The sequence below is a fragment of the Stereum hirsutum genome (assembly GCF_000264905.1).
Source record: "Stereum hirsutum FP-91666 SS1 unplaced genomic scaffold STEHIscaffold_1, whole genome shotgun sequence".
Lineage (NCBI taxonomy): Eukaryota > Fungi > Basidiomycota > Agaricomycetes > Russulales > Stereaceae > Stereum > Stereum hirsutum.
In genome coordinates this window covers 1177766-1200936 of record NW_006763131.1, presented here as the reverse complement: position 1 = coordinate 1200936, position 23171 = coordinate 1177766, and the positions used below count along the sequence as shown (strand labels likewise).

General features: G+C 51.8%; 9 protein-coding genes across 9 annotated transcripts; 3 read left to right on the top strand and 6 right to left on the bottom strand.

Moving 5' to 3' along the window:
- Positions 1 to 1019: 1019 nt before the first annotated feature.
- Positions 1020 to 2031, bottom strand: STEHIDRAFT_164417 (NmrA-like family protein; the record flags this gene model as incomplete). Its single annotated transcript, XM_007298572.1, has 2 exons — positions 1020 to 1554; positions 1619 to 2031. The coding sequence occupies 2 exons, from the start codon at positions 2029 to 2031 to the stop codon at positions 1020 to 1022; spliced, it is 948 nt and encodes a 315-aa protein (XP_007298634.1).
- Positions 2032 to 2676: 645 nt separating this feature from the next.
- Positions 2677 to 4903, top strand: STEHIDRAFT_136093 (uncharacterized protein). Its single transcript, XM_007298571.1, has 2 exons — positions 2677 to 3053; positions 3118 to 4903. The coding sequence occupies exons 1-2, from the start codon at positions 2755 to 2757 to the stop codon at positions 4100 to 4102; spliced, it is 1284 nt and encodes a 427-aa protein (XP_007298633.1). The 5' UTR covers positions 2677 to 2754; the 3' UTR covers positions 4103 to 4903.
- An 853-nt stretch (positions 4904 to 5756) lies between these two features.
- STEHIDRAFT_117150 (uncharacterized protein) lies at positions 5757 to 7118 on the bottom strand. The gene is made up of 4 exons (XM_007298570.1): positions 6626 to 7118; positions 6475 to 6550; positions 6159 to 6409; positions 5757 to 6041 (listed from the first exon to the last, which is right to left on the bottom strand). The coding sequence occupies exons 1-4, from the start codon at positions 7109 to 7111 to the stop codon at positions 5823 to 5825; spliced, it is 1032 nt and encodes a 343-aa protein (XP_007298632.1). The 5' UTR covers positions 7112 to 7118; the 3' UTR covers positions 5757 to 5822.
- Positions 7119 to 7834: 716 nt separating this feature from the next.
- On the top strand, positions 7835 to 9185 carry STEHIDRAFT_106689 (adenosine deaminase-like protein; the record flags this gene model as incomplete). Its single annotated transcript, XM_007298569.1, has 5 exons — positions 7835 to 8464; positions 8522 to 8602; positions 8671 to 8819; positions 8891 to 8966; positions 9039 to 9185. The coding sequence occupies 5 exons, from the start codon at positions 7835 to 7837 to the stop codon at positions 9183 to 9185; spliced, it is 1083 nt and encodes a 360-aa protein (XP_007298631.1).
- Positions 9186 to 9339: 154 nt separating this feature from the next.
- STEHIDRAFT_47266 (short-chain dehydrogenase/reductase SDR) lies at positions 9340 to 10775 on the bottom strand (the record flags this gene model as incomplete). The annotated part of the gene is made up of 8 exons (XM_007297988.1): positions 9340 to 9409; positions 9473 to 9649; positions 9733 to 9923; positions 10008 to 10132; positions 10213 to 10247; positions 10313 to 10438; positions 10490 to 10551; positions 10656 to 10775. 8 exons carry the CDS (start codon positions 10773 to 10775, stop codon positions 9340 to 9342), a joined length of 906 nt encoding a protein of 301 aa, XP_007298050.1.
- Positions 10776 to 11476: 701 nt separating this feature from the next.
- STEHIDRAFT_106687 (uncharacterized protein) lies at positions 11477 to 13229 on the bottom strand (the record flags this gene model as incomplete). The annotated part of the gene is made up of 7 exons (XM_007298568.1): positions 11477 to 11805; positions 11956 to 12013; positions 12299 to 12389; positions 12468 to 12505; positions 12622 to 12642; positions 12679 to 12804; positions 13122 to 13229. The coding sequence occupies 7 exons, from the start codon at positions 13227 to 13229 to the stop codon at positions 11477 to 11479; spliced, it is 771 nt and encodes a 256-aa protein (XP_007298630.1).
- A 1441-nt stretch (positions 13230 to 14670) lies between these two features.
- Positions 14671 to 15627, bottom strand: STEHIDRAFT_106686 (TRAPP complex subunit trs33; the record flags this gene model as incomplete). Its single annotated transcript, XM_007298567.1, has 5 exons — positions 14671 to 14705; positions 14772 to 14862; positions 14929 to 15021; positions 15073 to 15190; positions 15257 to 15627. The coding sequence occupies 5 exons, from the start codon at positions 15625 to 15627 to the stop codon at positions 14671 to 14673; spliced, it is 708 nt and encodes a 235-aa protein (XP_007298629.1).
- Positions 15628 to 15855: 228 nt separating this feature from the next.
- On the top strand, positions 15856 to 21844 carry STEHIDRAFT_88764 (uncharacterized protein). Its single transcript, XM_007298178.1, has 6 exons — positions 15856 to 16281; positions 16341 to 17329; positions 17380 to 18243; positions 18297 to 21273; positions 21329 to 21457; positions 21528 to 21844. Exons 1-6 carry the CDS (start codon positions 15923 to 15925, stop codon positions 21661 to 21663), a joined length of 5454 nt encoding a protein of 1817 aa, XP_007298240.1. The 5' UTR covers positions 15856 to 15922; the 3' UTR covers positions 21664 to 21844.
- Positions 21845 to 22183: 339 nt separating this feature from the next.
- Positions 22184 to 22911, bottom strand: STEHIDRAFT_164411 (uncharacterized protein; the record flags this gene model as incomplete). The annotated part of the gene is made up of 3 exons (XM_007298566.1): positions 22903 to 22911; positions 22758 to 22834; positions 22184 to 22701 (listed from the first exon to the last, which is right to left on the bottom strand). Exon 3 carries the CDS (start codon positions 22688 to 22690, stop codon positions 22184 to 22186), a length of 507 nt encoding a protein of 168 aa, XP_007298628.1. The 5' UTR covers positions 22691 to 22701; positions 22758 to 22834; positions 22903 to 22911.
- Positions 22912 to 23171: the final 260 nt, after the last annotated feature.

Sequence of the window (23171 nt, the reverse complement as noted above, 5' to 3'; positions counted from 1 at the left end):
GTGCCATGCTGGGGCTGGGGTCAGGGAAAAACCGGTCTGCCAGGATCTACGGTTCAGGCTGGACCGCCGCTGCGTCGCGGTGATCGTACACTGCTTGGTGGAAGCTCTGCATTTGTTGTCTGAGTGACGGACTCAGAAAGCTACTCGAAGCTTTGGGACGCGACGGACCACTGACCAGAGGGACATACATCATGCACTCTGGGTAGGGTTTGAGGTGCATGCCGGTAATAGACGGTAAGTCGACGTCTTCGTAGCTTGGGGTAGCGGCGGTACCAGTGTTCAAGGAAGATTATTCTCCCTGTGAACTGCGGTGGTGGTCCGGGTTGAGTGCTGTTACATTCCATGATTTAGTAGACGTTTCTGTTCTCATCTATATGTATACAGCATAGACTACAACTTGTTAAGAGAAGATGATCATTGCCTCGGAGGACCCGGCATTCGGAAGTGAATACGTACGCCGAGGGGCGCAAGAGCTGTATATAGGTCCCTACAGGCGGGATACCGATAATTACACTAGCTGGACGCACGCCCCGGGCTCACATACAAGTCGGTGGGCATTGACATGCGTTGACCACTCACTTTGAGTTTCATCACGATCACTGGAAGTCATTCCGGTCACAGTTGAGGCCTGAGGCATCGCACGGAGAAATTCAGATGGAAAGTGACTTCGCGCTCACATAACTGTAACTCAAGATTTGGCAGCTACTATGGACGGAGGCCATCATCCAGTGCGTGGGTTCGATATTGAGGTATTGGGAGACGGTGGTAGTTGCCCTCAGTTCGCTAGCAGCTTCTTCTCATCCTGCACTGTCCAATCTACCAGTAGCCTATACCGGACTTCTCGCGATGCGGTGTTGCTGAGGTGAAAGAATGGCTATAGATGGCATAATCGATAGGTGCAGTAGATGCGACTCGGCCAATAAACTTTATACAGGGCGAGGTTATATCCGACCGTCTACGACTCAAATGAGATATATGAGGCAAAAACCCAGGCTGCGTGAGTAGAGATGCGATTCGTACTAGTGAAGTTTGGCGTAGTTCTGATGCCAAGTATAATCCCTGTTCTTCTCCAACAGCCCTCTAACCATCTCTGTGCCTGTTTTTGGTTGTCTACCCAGCAGCTCCCCCATCAGAGGATCCACCGTCTCACCATCTCCCTTTGCGGTCCCTTCATGCCACGATACCCTCTTCTCGAAGAACGCCCTCCCCTTTCCTCCCTGATCCACTTCGACCATCTTGTCCACCCATTCGTTCAACGGCACCTCCTCGATGCGTACATTTCGCCCTGTGGTCTCGTTGATGACTTTGACGATATCTTCGAAAGAGGCGGCTTCGGGACCGGTAAGGAGAGCGATCTTGCGAGATAGTCTTTCGGGAGATTGGAGGAGCATGAGGTGGGCTGTGGCTTCTCCTAGCTCTTCGCGAGACGCGTAGGCGATACGTCCGGTGTTGGGTGGAACGTAGATGGTTTGCGTGGTAGGGAACCAGTCCATGAAGAGCGGGAATGCGTCGGCGTAGACTCCCATACGGACGCTAGTGTATACGAGGGATGACCTACACTCGATTTCATGTCAGATGAAACCCACGAGCGAATGTGAAGAGATAAAACGGAACGCACTCTTCTAGCATCTTCTCTGTGATGAGATGCGCCTGCTGCACGTCTATCTTCGAGTCATTCCCGTACCCTCCCCAAGCTAACGAGGAATAGTACACATGACCGACTCCAGCACGTTGAGCAGCCTCTATAACGTTTCTGTGCTGCCTGACACGCTTCTGTATATCGAAAGTATCGGTGCTGACGAAGAACAGCTTGTCTACTCCATCGAATGTGGTCTCAAGGCGCTCCTGGTCGTCGAAGTCCACTACGCGGAATTGCACGCCCAGAGAAGTGAAACGGTCTCGAGATGATTCTCGGCGGGAAGACGCAATGAACGAAGATGGAGGAGCAAGGTTTTTGTCGAGCAAGGTGCGCAGGACTGAGGCTCCGAGACCGCCTGTGGCGCCTGTGACGAGGATAGTGGGAGAGGCCATCTGAATGTGTTTCTAAACGATGATAATCCAGAGCATCATTTGGTGGTGGTATAAGTAGTACTATAGCCGTAGAGCTTAGAGATACCAGCAGGGCGAATGACAGAGACTGCAGAGATGCTGACTAGACGCCGCTACAGCTGACTGAGCATCGAACAAGTACATTTCATTGTTGCCCAGGATGAGAATTTGCGCTTCTGATGATGAGTGCTGCCCAGTGAAATGGGACGAAATATAACACAGACTTGCATGGCTGCTCTCATACATAATTCAAAATTATGGCACGTCCGGGTTCAGCGGGTCAAATGAACGGGAGGGGGGTTTCTAAATTCTGACGCCGCCAAGTTTGTGAAGCGGCGCCTACAGCCATGTGTCAGAGCGCTAGAGATGAAACAAGGGTGGCTAAGTGTCCTCGTCTTGAAGGTCAGCATCGTCTGCGAACAAGTACGCGGATAGGATATTCGTCCGAACTGTGTGGCCCAGTGTGAATGAGATCGTGTGCGGCGTAGTCGATTGCGATAATTTGCAATATTTTGGCTTCAGGCTTTGATCATGTGGGGAGCGTGTGATCTGCAGCAGCGCCACCCCCGCATTCGCCTCGAGGCGCCGTAACGCTCGAGAACGGGCGTCGAGCTCCAGCCTAAGAGCAGCGACTCTCACCGCCAGTCTTCGTCGGGTCGGGTCGAGTCGGGCAGCACATCGCTGCCCTCTGTTATAATCCCGCCCATGTCTTTCTCTTCATCACCACTCACAGAAGCCACCGGTGCGAGCAATCATCTCCAAATGTCTAACACTCATCTCGAGGTTCGCTTCGACGAGGAGTGTGTTCTCATACCCGACAATATCACCCGCTCGCGCATCCCACTACCCAGATTTGTATCCAAATCCTATTCTGTGCCCCTTTGGAAGAGGAGAGGCAACATCAGCCCGGATGCTACGCCACCTAATGGGCAACCTTCTTCCCCTCCGAGCCAGTCTGCGGTGGATGAGCCCGACCATTTTTCCCTCACCGTAGCCATACCTAGGTTCGTCCTCACGCCCTTGTTTAATCTTGGATATCTTGTTTATGTATCTTGTGCTTGGTCGTAGGCTATCTATGAGGTCACCCTCTCCAGGTCGTTCTGGTCTCTTCGACGAACACCACCCACCTTCCCCTTGTCTCATTCATCGCGATCCGTCGTCTCCACCTCTGCATCGCCCCCGTCGCCCGTCTTTACCGACAGCCACTCGCCATGACCTCGCGACCGTACCGCTGAGGCCATGCTGCGTTGATTGCGTCTCTATCACCGAACAATCTCTCGCCGAAGGTGATAACTGGACGGAGCACTTTACTCGCGCGGCGAGAAAAAAACGTAGCCTCAGTGTGGACGCTCCCCCTCATGCGCGTAGAAGAGTTCACACTCACCATCTGTGCCACGATATGAGCATCATCGGGTTGACCAAGGCAGCGCACGACATCCGCAGTACCGATACCTCGGACGTCATAGATGAGCCGCAAGGGTTTTTGACTGTCTCTGTCGACGAGGTGGATCGCGTCAAGGGGATCAGAGCTGAGGACGAGCTGAAGGCGCCCAAGCCGCCCAGCGATGAGAGCACGGAGTCGGACGACAGCAACGATCAAGCCGTGGGTGAAAGCCCAGAGGATGGGCCCGCTGAGCTTCACCTTCCACCATTGATATCCCGCTCTCGACCCGTGCTCTCTCCGATCCCTAGCACAAATGCCTCAGTCGACGACCTGTTCCATCCCCGCTTGCCTCGAGAGCAGGCAGACTCAATATCTACGACACCTTCCCACCCTCAGGACATGATCTCGACATCTTTACCCTCAGAACCAAATCCTTTCTTCTCGCTCCCAACCCTTGATTCCTCTCCGATCCCTACCGTCTCAAGCCCTCGGACCCCTTCGGAATCCACTGTATCGTCATCGCCAAATATCGGGTCGCCGACTCAGTCACCATCTACGTCTCCGAAAATACGTATACATCTGCCCAGTCGAGCGTCATTCCTACGAGCAGGGTCGGAGGTCCTTCGCAGCGTCACTGCTTTCGGCTCACCCGGAGTGGGCGTACGCTGAGAACAACTAAACGACGTCTTCATTTACTGTATCTTTTTTGACTTTTCTTCCACCCTCTCCTTTGCTCGCTGCTGTGCCGTCTTTCGCTTTCCGCTGCCTTCACGCCTTCCATCCACAAATCGCATAGCATCTCTTTCGACTCGTCTAAATGGGCATGCCAACCACTTTACTTGCCCAGAATACGCCATTTCCTCGAATTCTTTACTACCTTTTCCTCTGTACTTTATATCACGAATGCGCTCTGTTGTTCTTGCTCGCAGTCTCATCTTCACGTTCTCATTTGGTCGTTTGGTTGTTGGGTGATATATGGAGATGTTGTATGTACAGTATCGTGTCGGTTTCGTTGTCGTTTCTATATATTCAGTACGTGCCTCGTTTCGAGCAGCTCACTACGAGTCCAAGCCAGCCCGAACCACGCACTAATCCATGGTCGGATCCCCTGCAAGTTCCCCATTCTCAAGGAATGCAAAGTCAAAGTAGGGATCCACCACTGTCGCCCACTTGGCATCTTCAATGCCATTAAACTTCAACCACTCCTTCGACTCTGCGCCCGGTCCCGTCACAGGCTCCTCGATCGACTTCACATACATGGGGTGCATGTCCAGGACGACTCTCCGGTCGCTGGCGATGATGATCCAGTTTTGCGCGGGTTCGTTGGGCATCCCGCGAGGGTGGAGGACGGGGATGGCGTAGACACCGTAGATTCCCTTGGACTGCCACGAGTTGTTCAACATGTGGGTGTGTGATGCGGATTGGATGTCGAGGCCGCGGCGCTTGCCTATGGCGATGAGTTGCTCTACGGTTATTAGATAGCCTCCGACGATGAGCATGACTGTAAGCAACCGTGTTGCGGTCAGTAATAGCAAAATCATAACTTTGGAAGAGACCAGATTGTGTGAACTGACTGAGGTATGGATGTTGTACTTGCGAGAGCAGTGTGAATTCTATCTCGCTACGGCACTGGAGATCTGCTAATTATCTCAATGCTGTCTCACCCCCTCCCGCCACTCGACAACATCCGCCCGTATAAATGATGTGACATTATCCATAAATATGGACCCACAAAACCATGGTACAGACAAGGCAGTACATAAACTGCAATGACCACATCCTCTGAACTATCACTCACAGGACTCAAAGTACTCAGAAATTTCGCAGAAATCACACCAAGAGAATTAGAAGGAAACATCAATTATATTTGGCACTATTCTACTACAGACCGAATCCACCATATGCACACCTCTCGGAAGTCCCGCTTCAGACTCCTTCACTGAGGCCCAAGAAGGTCCATCAAGCTCAAACCGAGGAAAGAGAAGAGAGGGGAGGGTGTTGTCCAAAAATTGCTAAAAGCCGAAGCTAATAGACGGATTCGGATGTGTAATTTGCAATCAGCAAAAGACATGGGCTCAGTCGAGACTTCACTGCCGCATGTACGTGCCCGAGCACAAGAGATGGGGAAAAGGGAGGGACGGGGGTGGGCAGGATTATATACGATGTGCTGTTTAGGGCAGGCTTCAGAAGTGGCACGGGCCAGGGAAAGCCGGCGGGTTGGCGTGATGTCTCGGAGGTGTGGCACTTTGCATGTGGCGTGATCACGACGGAGGTGCTGAGTTGCCAACATATTCAGTTTGCAACGACTCACAAAAGCGTCCGTTTTTGCATACATACTCATCACTTGCATCCGAAATAAAGATACAACATGTTCTTGGTCAATAGCGTCCTACAAGAACCCTCCGCGACTTCCACTGCCGAAGCGTTCTGACAGCCCCTTTGCGTCGTTGATCATCTTCCTCCGGTCCTTCTCGTCCATGAGTCTGCCACCTAGCCCCATGTCTCTTGAATGATCCCATACACCAGGTACCTCGTCCTTTTCTGCAGGTTGTGTGGATTTCGAACCTGAATCGTGGGCGTCGATCAGGGAGGGACCGCGGGTTTTGCGCTAGATGGGACCGAGTGTCAAGTCAGAGTTCAGCACCGAGTTAGGTAGACATGATTGGAAGAGTCGCCGCCCCAGAGATAACAAAAAGCGACGTGAAGAGAGATGGGATGAGCTTACCGTGTGCTCTTCGACGTCCCTCTTCAGTTCCATATCCTTCTTTCTCCGCTTCCGAGCCTCCTCCTCTGCCTCAAGTTCCTCCCTGCTCGGACCATTCTCAGCTCGTCTCTTTTTTCCTGACACTTCGTCCGCTAGTCGTTGTTGTCGTTCGGCCGGAGTCTCAGTCCAGAGGGAGTTATCTGTCTGGCCGCGGGAAGGGGCCGTGGAGCGAGAGAATTGACGGGATTTGGTGAGCTTTGTTGGGTCGATATCTAGTTAAAAGGAGCGGTGAGACTTGACCATATGCGAGAGTTTGTGTCGAAGAAAGCTGACTCACTGCTTAGGAGGTCAGATGCTGAGGGAGGAACCAACATCCACTCCTCTCGCTTCAAAGCTTTGGGCTTCGCAGCCTCCTACAGGACGAAAGGGCGATGCGGGCACACAGTTACAGCAGCCTATTACTGATATAGATAGATTATTAGACGTACCTCGATGGCTTTCCGCCTCTGCTCCTCCTTCTCCAAAAACTCCCTGACACCGTCCTCCTCTTCAAGCACAACCCCCTGTGGCAACGGAACCGGTCCAACCTCGTCCTCACTCTCTTCCTCTTCCTCTCTTCTTGCAGGTCCCATAGAAGGTCCTAGCACCCTCTTCGGTGGTCCCGCAGAGGAGTTGGTGCCAGACCGGGAGGCAGCAAGATCTGGCGGAAGAGCAGGGGCGTAGTCATCCTCTTCTTCTTCCTCCTCCTCTTCGTACCTAGGAGGTCCTGGATTAGAGCTTGGAGGTAGTTGTGGGCCTGTTGGATAGCTTTGCGGTTCATGTGCAGGAGCAGGACTGGAGCCGTTTGATATTTGTGGGCCTGCAGATGTGAGAATGGTGGGCCCAGTGGAAGGAGTGGGACCGGGTGGTGGCGAAGACGTCTTAGACGAGCCAGCTACGAGATGAGGGAGAAGTGATGGGCCTATTGACGACATGGTTCAGTATCTGGAGGGCTCTCGAGTAAAGAGAGGTTGAAAATGGGTTTGCCGGTGATGGTGGAGTTGTGAGCTTTGAAAGTGGCAAGTTCGAAGGTTGCGGACGCCCGGCCCGCGTGGGCCGTGAGATTGGAATGTTGACGCCACTTGATCGGGATGCCGTTCTTCGCCACTTCGTCCATCTTTCAAAACAACGGTGAGGGGTCTGGTCATATCTATACATCTACAAAGTCTGTTTCCTGCATCGAGTAGCTTACATCGACTTTGAAACAGGTCCAGAGCTCTGTGTCATCCACTAAAAAAGGTACTTGGCGCTGCTCTCTGCACAACCTTGTCGAAATATGATGAGCCCGAAAGGCCCGGGCTGCATGATGCTTCATGATGACTCGAACTTCTAAAGTCCTCGTCCTGCCTGGCTTGCAACTTCATTCTGCGCTGGATTTTCGATGCAGTAACTCTCACTAAAAGAGCTATCTTATCATCGGTTTCCAGCTTCACCGTTATTCGAGCGCCGGACCGAGTCAGTCTTACTTTGGTGGCTCCGATTCTCTTAGCTCATTCTCAAGGTATATAACATACGGCTCATGCTCAAATGTCTTCCGCCTATCTTTTTGACTGGCCCCTTCAATGCTCAGAATAATCAGGGAAATCTCATTTACAACTTCGTTCCAACGCTTTCCAGCTTCTCCACTTTGTCACCCTCGACTGAAAAGCCGACCAATCATGACCGTCCCTTCAAACCCCATATACGGCCCGCCGTCTGAAGCCCTCCGTGCCCTCACACCCTCCCAACTCACCTTCCTCCAAAACCTCCCAAAAGCCGAACTCCACGCACACCTGAACGGGTCCATACCGCTCCCCATCCTCCAAGACCTCGCTCGCACCTACATCGCATCTGACTCGACTCCGTCCTCAGACGTCGTGCAAGCTGGACTGCAACAACTCCAGAGCGGCGTCCAACTTGTAGAGATCAACGATTTTTTCGGGCTGTTCCCCGCCATTTACGCTCTCACTTCTACGCCGTTGGCCCTGCGCAAAGCTACGCGAGGCGTGCTCTCTCATTTCTTGGGACCTGTGCCTGTGGAAGGCGAGGGGCGAGAGAACGTGGTTCAGGAGGTATCATACCTCGAGCTTCGGACGACGCCAAGGGATACTCCGGCCATGTCTAGACGTGTTTATCTCGAGACTGTATTGGCCGAGGTGGAAAGTTATGCGCCTGAGAGTGCGGCATTGATCGTGAGCTTGGATAGGCGGATGAGCCAGGATGTGGCGGAAGAGGTTGTGGAATTGGCTGCGAAGTTGAGGGAGGAAGGGAGGAGAGTCGTCGGTGTGGATTTGTGTGGCGATCCTTTGGTAAGATGCACTGGAACATCAAGCCGATTTATTCAGTTATCGACGTGTCCCGCACAGGCTGGCGATGTCGCGATCTTCACCGCTATATTCGAAAAAGCGAAACAAGCAGGCCTGGGGGTTACACTACACATTGCAGAGGTTGGTAACCCCCCCATGCCCTCGATACCTAGCGCAACACTGCTGACGCTCGTGCGTGATTATTCTAGACTGCGAAGAATCCGCCAGAGGAGACCTTGAAACTTCTTTCTTGCACACCGGCTAGACTTGGACACGCCACATTCTTGAATGAGGAAGCGAAGAAGGTTGTCCACGACCACAAAATATGCATCGAAATATGTCTGACGTCAAACCTCTTGTATGCGTCTTCATGCTCTCGCACCTGACCTTCTTCAGCATGATGCTTATCGATGTTTCATCCCCTCATAGATGCAAGACGGTGCAATCGCTAGACGATCATCATATACGATACTACCTCAAGCACAACCATCCAATCGCCATCTGCGTACGTCACTATGTTTTGTTTTCTACACATACCACTCACTGAGTTCAATTCGATTATGCTCATGGTTCCCAGACCGACGACATCCTCCCCTTCCGCAATTCCATGCTAGGAGAATATGCCCTTCTCCTTGCACCAAAACCGTATGGCCTGGGCCTCACGGAGTCCGAGGTCGAAACCATCGCTCGCATGAGCATGGAATGCCGCTTTCCACTTCCATGACCGTGACCGACCTCGAGTAGATAGTTGAACAGGCGAAGTGCGATTCCAGCTGACCCCAAGGCAAAGATTGACATAGATACATGAGAGTAGAGAGGTATGCATCCATAGCACACCACTCAATGAAAAAACAAACAAAGCAGAATCCCCACTCGACTCAGATGCCCATTCCACCGGTGACCTCAAGGGTATGGCCAGAAACATAAGACGCCAGTGGCGAGGCCAAACTACGTAGAAGGAATGTCAGCGACAGTTCCGCAAGCCCAGGGAGAGAGTACGGCGAAACTTACAAGAGCATGGCGGCGGCGGCCTCATCTGCTGTTCCCGGGCGAGCCAGAGGGATATGAGGGAACGACTTCGCATCTGCAGGAAGACTCGTCCCTGCGGGCTTCGCTCCTGGGACACCCAGAGCTACCTTCTTACCGTCAATCTCAATCGTCGCCCCCGACTCTTTCGCCGCAGTCAATCTACAGCGTCCACGACCAAAGGTGTTATTAGGTCAATGCTACATGTGCTTATGGGCCTGGAGATGAGTCAAGGTGAGACATACCGGGTGAGGACGTGGCCGTACGCCACGGTGTTAGCGCGAACGTTGAAAGCGCCCCACTCCTTAGCAATGGTCTTGGTGAAACCGGTCACGGCAGCTTTTGCGGCTGCATAGTTAGCTTGACCGACGTTTCCGTGCAGGCCTGCGACCGAGGAGACATTGACAATCGAGCGGTTGGCAAGACGGTCGTCACCCTAAGATATAGAGGAAGGGTGAATACGGGTGAATATTACAAGTTCGCTTTCGCGAAGCCGCGAGGTTCTGAAACAAAGGCTGACCTTGAGGCGCATGTAAGGTGCGGCAGCGCGCACGAGTCTGAAGGGAGCACGGACATGGATCTTCATTATGATGTCGAAAGCGTCGTCGGGCATTGTGTGCAGCATGCGATCATAGGTGAAGCCAGCTAATGAAATCAAGAAGCACCAGGAGCAGAATGTCAATGTTCGGACTTTGTCGAGTAAGTCTGCAGGTGGCGGGACGCACCGTTGTTAACTATATGGTTGATTTTACCGAACTTTCTGGTGATATCCAGAGCGCAGAGTGAGAAAGAGACCAAGCTGGTGACACGGTGAATGAGGCATACTGGATGGTTGCGTCCACAATCTTCTTCGGAAACTCCTCTGAGCCAACGTCTCCTCCAACCGCGAAGGCATCGCCGCCAGCAGCCTTGATTTCGTCTACCACGACTTGTGCCTTCTTCTCGTCCAGACTTCAAGATCTATGAGCGACAGCCGCCTGAGGAGGAAGAATAGGGGCCTACTCGCTGACCACGACCTTAGCTCCTTCTTTGGCGAAAAGGAGAGCAGCACTTCGTCCAATGCCCTAGATAGACCCCACCATTCAATTTTCATGATTCCTTTAAGGTTTTGAGAGTATACGTACCTGCGCGGCACCTACCCATAGTCACATCGTGTCGTTTAGTCAACCTTTGCATATTTATAGTCCTGAAAGTACGTGCCTGTGATGATTGCTACCTCGCCGTTCAACAATCCGCGGCTATGAGTGTTACTGAGATGTCCGGCGACTTGCTCGAGTCTTTCAGCCATGGTGGTCTTATGAGAAGGATAGAGAGGTGTGTGGTATTGAGTCAGAGGAAAGACGGTGAGGCAATGAGCACCGGTTGTCGGAATACATGTGAGCGAACATGGTCGGAATCATGCGCCACGAGCGCCTTGCGAGCGCCGTGGGCGTCAAGTGTTGAATTGTGGCATCTCAGGCTTGCGGCCACACAAACCCAAACACCGTTCTTGGACCTTCTTGGACTCGAACATCTCCTGTCCCAGCCTTTGAGCCTATCAACTCTGCCTCGATTACTTGCACAATTTAGCGAGAACCTCTCATTTGCGCCATGAATGCACGAAGTCTGAAAGCACTTCAAATTTCTCTACGCTTCTGCCCTCTGAATTGATGTCCGGCTATGAACTTGAAGTGCTCTGAATCTAGATCTGGGTCTGCTGTCTGGGTGGAACTTGGCCAAGGGACTGGAGGCGTACAAGCTTGGGTAATTTGGCCTCGTCGACAACCACAGGCTGGACACCATCTGGGAGCACCATGTGACCCCCCAAAGTGTCGTTGACGGCCTTGGAGATATCGGTGGCATCGTCACGGTTAGTGACGATATTAGAGCCACGGACTCCTTGGACATTACTCGTCATTTATTTCGAGAACAACATCAAAGCTAGGACTCTTGATGCTCACTGCAACTTCGTTGAACACATCAGCCAAAGTCACGCGTGAGCGAGAGCACTCATTGACCACAACCCCTTTCTAGCCGTGATATTTTCGTGAGGAGGGCATGGGCTGCTGTGAAGAGTCGAGGCAGCCGGGTGACGAACGTCGGCATACGCGAGTGGACACCTTGTTTGTCTTGGGTATCGAATGTAGCCGCGTTGGGTGACCCGTTTCTCATCTTGCGTCCAATTCCTCGATGTCTCTGACTTGTCCCAGCTCCGAGCATCCGTAGCTCTTTGCGTCTTCCAGCAAATGCTCGTGTATCGTTCATTGACGTGAACCTCGCCCGACCGACTGGCAAAAACCAGAAAACCTCGAGTTCGACGGCCAAACACTCGGTCTCGTCTGCGAGTCGAACCAGTTCGTTATTGCACAAACTGCCCCTCGAGAGCTCCCGATTTGCTCAAACTAAAGTGATCGCGCCGCGATCGAGGTTACACCCTGCTTTAGCTTCGCTCACGCTTTGTCTCCTCTTGCAAAAATCAGGACATCTACCGCCGGCATTGTTGACCGAAGGTAAAGTCGGACTGGTGACCGGTTGACCCTCTAGCCTCTAAACGTGTATCTCATGATAAACGCAATGGACTCCTTGTATGCGTATGACTGTTCGATTCTTCTGTCAGGTTGGCAAGGGCAATACAGGAATGACCGAGCCACCTCGTCGGCAAAGCTCGACGCCCCGCGGAACACAGAAATGTCAAGTATTTTTCGAGACGACTACAGCACAGGCATGTCAGTTCAAGGTAAGCTGTACAGCTAATACCATATCACTACTGCCACACGGGGCAGAAAGGAGTATGAGTTTGCAGCGTGAAATTCCCCGCGAGCCGATCCGTACCTTCACCCCTCTTCCCCCTTGGATGGGTTTGTCTCGGACGCAGCGAGTCGCCAAATGGCTGGGACTGATTTGAATCTTGAAGTAGCTGCACCTGATCAGGGTTGTTTTTTCACCATCTCCATTGCGGGACCATTTTGCACTCTGATTACCTTACCTTACCTTACCTTACCTTACCATGATATGGCCCCTGAGGCCTCCTTTCCGTGGCTGGCGTAACGCAAAGGCAGGTGAAATATGTTGATGTTTTGTAAGTGTACCCCTGTGTTCAAGTTAGCTGGAATACTTATTCGAACTTTCAGTCCTTGGCAGTCACAATGACTTACCCTTTGGTTATCCAGGTCTACCTAGTACTGAATGGGCCAGCATTCAATGTTTTCTACAATCATCTTCTCTCTATGTGTATCGATAGGAGCGTTGTTCCTGAAGGGACCTTCTTGCTCTGGGTTTTTACCATGCCTTTTACCTCCTAATGGCCGGTCACGAACATGTTCAAGTGGAATTCGGACCTGAGGACGGTGGCGTTCAAGCATCAGTCGCGAAATTTCCTTTCTTGGCAGTGCGTTGTATCGAACAATACAGGTCGTCTCGGCTCGGTTTCCCGTCAACGTCCATCAGTTACACATGAGTTCGGACGATGAAGTTTGAGCAGTCGCATAACAGTACTGTGGGTCTATACCACCGCATATCTCCATGCAGACTGTATTCGCGTATTACTACAGTGCGTGAACCACGGAGTCTTGTTCGCCCATTCGGGAGGGAATTAGTACAGTACTAGCAAAGTGGAGTTGTTGACCCTTCTGAACTTCTCACAGATTCAACGTACGAAGTTGTTCAAACGGGGGTTAGCGTGAGTGCTATACTGGATGGAGATGTGAAAGGTCGGCGCCACATCGTACATACGTTCAGTAGCGTCCGCCAGAACCTGGGTCATTGAAGTACTGAAATCTTTACGACGAACGATAAAAGTTTTGGGGAAGTACGAAACACCGCTACACGGTTATCATTGTACTGTGTGCGTGCTTCTTTTGTCTCCTAAACTCCGTTATTCGAATTGACAAGGCCTCGTGATGATGTTTGATAGCTCGCCCAAGAGAGATGTCTTTTATAAATGCTTCACTCGGCCGTCATCTCTACGAAAACGTCACGTTTGACGCATTCACTGACTCGGGATAGATAGGGAAGCTTTGGTAAACCATTCGGACCTTGATCACAGAACTCTGGTGAAGGTGCCACACACGACCGTATACACTGCGTCTATCACATATGGGCCGGTCCAACCTCCGCACGTCCTCAAACCATTATTCTTCGGTGGCTGATCCTGATTCACCGAACAGAGCGCACAGAGATCCAGTCTCATTCGGTGCCGCACGTTCATAACGGATCAGTGTCATCAATATTGCGCATGGAAGGTTCTTCATCTGCTGTAACGGCCGTAACTTACAGCAATCGGTCACGCAAACCCACCGACCCATTCAACGAAAAGTATATTCCTGGGGTTTCAGCATAACCATGATCAGCAGGTGACCCAGAAGGAGCGTTGGCGTCTCAGCTTCAAGAAGCAAAAAATCCCAGCAAGGATTCGCCACTGGTAAGCTGGCAAACTGTATCAGAGTTTGATCGCGTTCTGACGCAAAAGTAACTCTACGGAGAGGTTCGGGCACTGTACGACGTCCTTGTGGAAGGAGATGTGGCACCACCAGCTGAGTCTCAAACTCGAACGCACTAATGCCTAACAAACTTGCCGAGTGAACAACACGGGGTAGTCTCTTTGGGTATGTAACCCCGAATGTTTGTGTCGTCACTCATAAGTCTGAACAGTGTCATACACCGGCGATAGGCCCCGACATTATCTGGAAAGTGAAGCAGAGAACCATGCGATTGCTCTCCGCTCGGCAGCGTAAGAATATCAACGCTTCTGTATCACACTCAAACTGGTTCATGAACCACTGTCATGATCTGTGAGAGTATCATAGAGTTCTCTTTTATCACATCGTGACAAGGGCCTCATGAGGAACCGTAAGGTAAGCCTGTATGGGTTGTCTGATGACCAAAGCGATTCTGAACATCGAAAAGCCATGGCTTTAAGTTGGAGTAGAAGTAAAGGGCCCTGACGGCAGGACACGACACGGAGAGCAAACCTCATTACCAGAAGGAGCAAACTCTGCGCAGACAGTCAAGTGGTGAGGAATGATTTTCCAATGGTGTCAGAAGTGGTATGCCTGCAACATTACGCTCAGGTATTGCGCTCTGCAATAAATATCGTGCTGTATAATCGTGAAGATGAATCTGCTCAAACCTGATTATTACCGGTGGCTAGCAGCATCATCAACCTTCAATCGAAGACACTCACAAACAAGACTTTTAAGACCAGCTCACGAGCCCTTCGGCAGCTTGACTTGAAAGGTACCTATATTGCATAATCAGTGTTATTCAAAAAGAAAATGTAAGAAACAGAAAGGAATATGATACGCACACTGCGGTAGATTTACTTCAGGGACTATCACGGCTTGGATACCTAACCGCATAAGAGCTCCTCGTAGGATCCCAGCGGACATAGCAACGTACTGTATAGGGAAGCGAGGGCGTCAAAAAGTGAAGGAGTGAAATAGGATGAGAGGAAATGCACGGACAAGTCTCGCGCGCTTTGTAGCATCTGCTCGACTCTCCCAAGAAGACACGCGAGCGACTGGCTTGAATGCATTGTCTTGAAGCACATAAACACCCTAAGTGGAACATAAGGCTGAAGACTGCCCGCTCAAAGCGTAATAGCGTACTCGATGATTTGTCCGCAAGTTGTCCACTTGCTTGTCCCAACATGTGGCCCACAAGTCCTTGCAGATGAACTTGATCGTATCCAGAGTGTCCGAGAAGATTGGTCGGTCATGACATAGCCTACATCACGAAGAAAAGACTGAGTTCCTGAGCATTCAACACCGAATACAGGTATGGAATATCTACCGCTCCGTAATATTCGCACCGACGTGAAGTCCAATCGCCTCCAACCGTACTCGAACTTCTTCCTCTTCCTCATCCAGAGGAGACTTGCTTGCAATAGCACTTTGTGACGCGTTACTCGTCAAGGATTCCCTCTGAACATCCTTCTTAACTCTCAGTGCGGGAGCAGGGGGAGGAGGTGGTGGTATAAGGCCAGATTCTATCATCTCTTGTTCGATCTTCTTGGCGCGGGCACTGGCTACACTTGAAGAGTGCCGAAGAGCCTCAACAAGTTCTATTTGAAAGTAATCCATAGCAGCGCCGTCCATGAGACGCAGTGGAGGGTCTGCTAGGAGGGCTAGAGAGGAGGAGCTTGAAGATGCTGCTGGATTCATGTTGTGCCAGGTTGTCTCAAAGCCGAGTGCAAACGTAGGAATAAGTCTTTTGCAAAGTGTCGAGGGACGAAAGCAGGAGAATTAGGTGGATAGCGACAAGGTCTGGTCGATATTGGTTGGTGGAGGGTGAGCAAGACGCAGTGCGCCACACTGACTGGCTTCGTCATCATACCCGCCGCCACTGCCAGCCTTGCGAACACCCTTGACATCAACCACCACGACGATCACGATCCGGACTACGACGAACTGGGACATAACGAAATTCGCTTCATAACTTGCAGACAATATAGCGATAATGTCTGGTTTCACTTCTTTCTTACCCTTCAAAGGGCTCGGCTCGATGGGTCCTCGAGATCGTCCGACAGATCCTGTGGCCCGCCTGCGTTCCAATCTCGAAACTATGCCAGGATCTAGGAAGTATGTGTTCCGACCTGAGACTCGGGCTGAGATTCTCTCCGAACTTTACGATGCATTCTGGGGCCCTTATGCCCACCTCTTCTTGCCCAATTCGAACTCGAGCCTCCCGCTGCACAAGACACTTAGCGAAGTTCAGACACGTTCGAATTTTCTGGGAGCAGGAGCAGAGGATATGCCAATACCAGGGAAGCCCTGTGGTCATATTTTTAAGAAGGGGGAATGCTGCTTTCGGTGCAAGTGAGCATTCGCGCGCACACTATTCCCGGTACTCTCCTGACAAGAATAATCCATTATAGGGACTGTGCGCTCGATGATAGCTGTGTACTCTGCTCGCGATGCTTCCATGCCACGGACCACTTCGATCACAACGTCAGCTTCTTCATTGCACAACAATCGGGAGGGTGTTGCGACTGTGGCGATATTGAAGCATGGCGACAAGACATCCATTGCCCTTTCCACCCCTTCGCCGACGCCACCAAAGAATCTCTTCAACCGCCATCCACGTCTTCACACGATTCTTCCTCATCTCCAGCTCAGTCATGGGGTCGAGATCTACCGCCTGTGAAGAACTACCCTTACCGCGTCTCCGTACCCCCTGAACTACGCGAAAGCATGAACAAGACAGTCGCATATGCCATTGATTTCATGCTGGACACCCTCGACTACTCGCCAGAAGACAATGTTGTCTCATCGAGCGAAGCTGACTTACGACTTCAGCCATCCGGCGACCCCATGATGAAAGATCATTATTGTGTTGTATTGTGGAATGACGAGAAGCATTGTTTCGAGGAGGTCATACAGTTTCTCATCGAGACGACGAGGAGGAGCAGGGAGGATGCGTCTGTTATGGCCGACCGGATCGACGACCTGGGCCGCGAGGTCATTGAGATGGGCACCGATGTTCCACGTCTTCTGGAGATTGCGCACACAATAGCCCAGATTGAACTCGGTGTCACAGTCCGCCGATCATACGACACCTTTCGCGAGCAGGTCGTCGCAGTCATCATCGAGTGGCTTCTGGATCTCACACGCAGCAGGCTCGGCACAGACGCGGTGATCCTCCGGGAGATCATCGCAGAAGAGCTCCTCATGCCTCGACGGCGCAATAACGGGGTGGCAAATGCTCCGCCAGACGTTTCTCGTATTTACGCTGAGGTCAACCAACCAGCTCGCATCGAGTGGCTTTTCCTATACCACGCTAAATTGTGGAAGAGGACGCGGTTGAGCTTAAAGGAGATCTACGCCTCCATACTCAATCTCAGCCAACAGCATAGGTTAGCTGTCGGTAAGTGCCCGTCCAATCACTCTATCGATTGCTTGCTCATGTCTTTCCAGCCTCGCGGTTCTGCAACGTTTATCCCCGAGTAATCGACATATACCTTCTCGTCGACCGCGAAGCAGAGACGTCCATCAAATATTTCGCGTTGCAATTATTCACAGTACCGTCTGCAGCTTTGCACGTAGTTCGCAACTTCGACATAGTCTCTCGCCTCTTGGCGATCATCACTGCCTTCTTCACCAACCAGATACAGGACAAACGCATCACATACCCTCCGAACCCAGCGGCGCACATCGACGTCGAAAGCGAACCCTTCAAGTCCAAGCGCTTCATGCCTGTCTTCAGCGATCTCCGTTATCTGTGCCACAACGAGCCTGTTCAGAAGCTCATTGCTCACAAACACGACTTCATCACCCGGTTTGCTGAAACGTGTCAGCTCTTCATGTGCATCAACCCAAATAAACGAGCAGCAACCAGTCATGTCGAATTCGAGACCGACGGATGGATCAGCGTGTTCAATGTGGCGCTTTCACTCTCCCGAGTGATCAAGGTGTACGGCGAAGCCTTCGCACACGCCACACCTGCGGAACTTGTCTCCGCGATCGAAACCGTCACGCACAATATCATGATGGTCTGTACGCTCGCAGATAACAGGCTTGACAGGGACAAGTTCAAGCCACCCGTGTACCATAATGTCACTTTTGCTGGCACCTCTCACTACATCATACAATTTGACGTACTGGATGGATGGGTCAGCTTCCACCATTCACTTCAGTGGCTTCTTGCCGAACTGTTCAAGCACGTCGACATCTTGAGCGAGCATTCACTCCGTTCAGCCGGTTATACAAGCCTCCGTGATGTTATCATGCAGGCTCCTGGCGCCCAAGCTATGCAAACCATCATCGACTATCCTCTCAGAGGTATGGTTTCCGTCGTCTCCGGGTCACACGGTGCTAATGATCCGCCACCCTAGTTCTTGCCATGATTGCACAGATACGCACCGGCCTGTGGGTGCGCAATGGCTTCGCTATCCGCGGACAACTTCTACACTACCGCGACTTCATGCTTCGAGAACTATGCTATGATCAGGACCTATACATCGTCCAATGCGCTCTGGTCATCCTCGATCCAAGCCTTGTCCTCGTTTCTATCCTCGACCGCTTCCAACTTCTCGGGTTCTTCTCAGGCGCCATGATGCATTCAGTCTATGAAGGGGTTCAGCTGTATAGCATGGTAGAGGAGTTTTTATACGTTTTAATCTGCATTCTCGGCGAGACCGGCAACGCTCGCAAAACATCACTGCCAGAGGCCGTCCGGAGAGAGATTATTCATGCCCTTGCGGTCGGACCTTGTACCTTCACGGACCTCATCAAGCGCGTTGCCGAACGTCTGGTGGACGACACTTGCTTCGAACGTGTCTTGAAGGAAGTGGCGAACTTCCGGGCCCCGGAGTCCATGGCGGATTCAGGCATGTACGAGCTCAAGGCCGAGTGCTACGACGAGGTCAACCCATTCTTCTACCACTATACTCGGAACAAGCGGGAGGAGGTGGAGACAGTCCTGCATAGCCATTACAAGAAGAATGGGGTTTCGGACCCTGTCATTGTTCCCAAGCCTTTGGGCATCACCGACGGTCCTTTCACGGCTCTCGCCGCTGCGTTCGAAACCGATGTCCTCTTGCAGATCATGTTCTACTCCATCTACAACGTCTTGCTCCACACAAAAACCAGCGGCCAATGTCCTCCGTCGGGCGAGGCCATCCTTGACCAAGCCTTGTATATTGTAATGCTCGCCATCGTAGAGCGCCCTGCCGTCTTTGATCAGCTCGCGGCATTCAAGACGTTCGAGGAGGGCAAAGGTCTCATCGACATCATCTGTGCCCTCGAACATCACGAATCCTTCCGCGTATATAAGGCTCGTTGTTCGTGGATCCTCGACGAACTGGCGAAGGGTGTCCCCGATGAAGTCTTAACCCGGCGGAGAGTCGATGAGCCTACAGAGACAAACCCTCCGGAAGATGCAAAGAAGCGAGCCGCCAAAGCTCGCCAGGAGGCGATCATGCGGCAGATGAAGGCTCAACAAGCCAGCTTTGCTATCAACTTCGGGGATGAGGACGAGGGCGAGGGAGAAGATGAAAATCAGGAGGCCACCCAGTCATTCGGCACTTGCATCGTCTGCCAAGACGAGCTGACTGCGTCCAGTCAGTTCGGCGCTCTAGGCCTCATTCAACCCAGCAAGCTCGTTCGCCGACAATCGGAGAACAATGGCAACTCTATGAACGACGTTATGACATCCTCGTATTCCATGGACCGCACGCAGCCGATGCACACATGGTCCTTCCCACCCACGAGAGAGGATATTGGCGATGTCAAGACATCTCCCATCACCTTTGACGTCGGTTCAGCTCAAAATCCCCGGTTCGGTCTACATGCCTCGATATGTAGTCACCTCATGCACCTGGACTGCTTCAATACGTATACACAATCCATCCGACAGCGGCATCGCACACAAGCCACACGAAATCATCCGGAGAGCATCCCTCGCAAGGAATACATCTGCCCACTTTGCAAGTCCCTGGGAAACGTCGTCCTCCCTGTCTCACGTCCTGCCACCATTGAGCTCAATTCTCAGCCCTTCGCCGACTGGATCCGAGCCGCAGGAATCAGCATTCTCAAATCCAAATCGGACCCACTCCTTGACTCGTTACTTGTACGAACTGGCACCGGCGAACTAGTGTTCTGGGGTGCTCAAGACACCGGCTACGTATCGTTCTTTAGAGCAACCGACAGGTGGGCAGAATGGGACATGCATAAGATGGTAGACACGGTCGTGAACATTGCCAGGGCTATATCACAGCAGACTCGGCACCTTCGTGACCGGCCTGAACCGGACGCAGGGGAGCGCGGAGCAGGCCTATATCTTCCTGAGGACATGGTCGGCTACACCATCGCTTGCATCGAAATCGCTCAGCGAGGAGTAGGAGCACCGGGCAGCACAGTCGCTGACAATCTGACCGACTCGCAGACAAAGATGATCGGAGGACTTCTAACGTGCTTGAGCAGGATGGCCGCTGCACCATTCATGTCGCGAGCGGATGGTGGCCGTGAAGCGCTCCGTCAGGCGATCATCAAACGCCTGCTCCCTGAATGGAGCCTTTCGACGCTGAATCCCGTTTCATATCCATTGCTGCTTCGCGATCCATTCAGTATCATCGTGGAGACCGCGGCCATCGCTCCTGAGATGCTGCCACACGTTCTTACGTTGACATACTACGCTACCCTCGCCAGGACAGTGATTGGTCTCGTCTATCTTCTCAACAAGACGAGGGGATGGCCGGTTCAGACTGTCGGTCAGCGTGCGTATGAGAACTTATTTGGAGACGTCCGTATGTTCTTTGCGTCCGTCGTACGCCACTCTCCGGTTGTGGAACACGCTTCCGACATCGTGTTTACGACCTATGGCGAGGCCAGGATTGAGAAGCTCATGTACTCGTTCACCCTTCCTTTCCTTCGACGTGCAGCCATTCTGTGCCGAGCCGTTCATCCCTCCGGTTTTCCAACCCCTTCGTTCGACGGCGATGAACCATGCGAATATTCCCGGCTCCTCACCATGCTCCGCATCCCACCTCTTGCCGACCTCCCAAACCAGGAAACTCTTCAGACCGCTCTCGGTGGCTGGTGCTCACACTATGGCCATTCCCATGCTGCGTCACAACTGAACTGTGGCATCGCTCTCGAGAATCCCACCATTTATCGGATCGCACGCCTACCGATCGTGCTGGATGCGTTGTTCGGGGAGCAGGATAAGGCGTTGACTTGTCAGAGGTGTAAGACTGCGCCTCTGGATGCAGCGATCTGTCTCATTTGCGGACAGATCGTGTGCTTCCAGAGCCATTGCTGTGTGGACAAGGAGCATGGCGACAAGGGAGAATGCAACATGCATACGCGAGAGTAAGCTTTCTTTTCGGCGTCACATTTATCGATGTGACTGATGTCTGTAAATCAGGTGTGGAGGAACCATTGGAATGTTTTTCCTCGTCAAGCGTTGCGCATTGCTATATCTGCATGCCAACAGTGGGACATACGCTTTGTCGCCTTACCTTGACATCCACGGAGAGGTTGATACGTCGATGCGGTGAGTTCATTATCTTATACACAGCAGGCGTGTGTTGAGTCAGATCTGACCAAACCTACATTGCATCTAGGCGAGGGCGACGTCAATTCTTACATCCAGCCCGCTGGGAGGAAGTTAGAAAGACATGGCTTAGTCACGGTATCCCGACGCTCGTCGCGCGCAAGCTAGAGGGAACAGTTGACAGCGGTGGATGGGAGTCTCTCTGAGGTATGAAATATGACTGATGTTAGATGTTTGGGTTCCCGCCATTTTTACGTACTTCACGAATGTATCATTTCATTGTTGTTCTTGCGCTATCGCTTTGTATTCGCTCGTTGCCTTTTTTGTCCAATGTTTTTGTTGTATAACCAGATCGGCGTCTCCAATGGATATATCAGATTGTTTCCTGGCATTCCTTCCCTGTCATTGTCGACATGACAATGCGACTGAATCGTACGGGCAAGAGCTCTGCAATATAACATTCATTCGGACACAAGGACGAACTAAACGAGTACTTGTTGTGATTGCTACGGCACGATACTCTAGTCGGGTCGGGCTTTTTGGAATCTGACACAATACACAGGCTTGACTCAAGCTCCGTCCCATCTTACCACAACAGATATTCGATGCATGTATCTCCACTAATTCACAGGGCATAATGACAAGACTAGAGTCCATAAGCGTGATTGTTAGCCTTCGACCTTAGCTAGGACAAGTGATGATACAGGCATTGCCTACACAGTTGTGTCACAGGTTGATGATGGGAATCGCGTCAAGACCGAGCTGATTTCTCATTACTTTCAACTGTTCTCCTCGATGAAGAACGGTCTGGTATACCTCTTGGATGGGGATCGAGAGCTCGAGAGCTCCAGCCTCTTCCAAGTCGTGCATGGTCCGGATAACCCAGCTAGCGCACGTCCATGAGGATCCGCCGGTGTAATACGGGTCGTCTTGCTTCTTCTCCGCCGATATGTCCTTCAAGAATGAACACATTGCGGTTGTGGAATATGGTAACTGCCCAAGGTCAATAACCCCGACGCAGTCACGGTTGGAAGGATTGAAGAGGCAGGTAGTCATGTGGCGGCGATGCCAGCCTGTAGTTGCACCATTCGCAGCGCGATTGCTGATGTCGAAGGTGTCGACGGTGGAGGCACGAAAGTCGGTTTCATGGATGATGAATGCCCAGTGAAAGAAGGTTCCACCCATTCCGTCGTCCATGTTGTACATAGCGATTCCAAGCTTCACGGTAGGCATGGTGAGATTGTCTGCAGGGAGATGCGTGTGACGATATGATTAATTAGTATTGAAGAAAATTTCGTACTCGTGTGACGAGTAAAAAGATTTGCAAAGTGACGGACGATGGGGCGTTAGAGACGATGGTAAGTATGAGGCGTTTGGCTGCCAGAGGGTGCGTTGGATCAGTTCCGGGAAACTCTCGCATTATAAACTGGAAGAGATATGCTTACAGACTATGCCATCATTATCGATGGTCCAAACCTGGCTTCGTTTGTGTGGATAACGCTGCAGCTATCTGTATTAGGAACCTACTAGATACCATCTTGTCGACAAATCAGCTGCCAACAAGGCCCGGGGGTGGTTGAGGGGTGACTTTCCTGCAACACAATCTGCATATGGTAGCTGCGAGCCAGCTCCGCCTCATTGCTCGAGCTCCTATGACTGGTCTGGAGCAACCAGTATAGTGCGTGTTTGGTGCGTGTTTAGTAGCGAAAGTGGC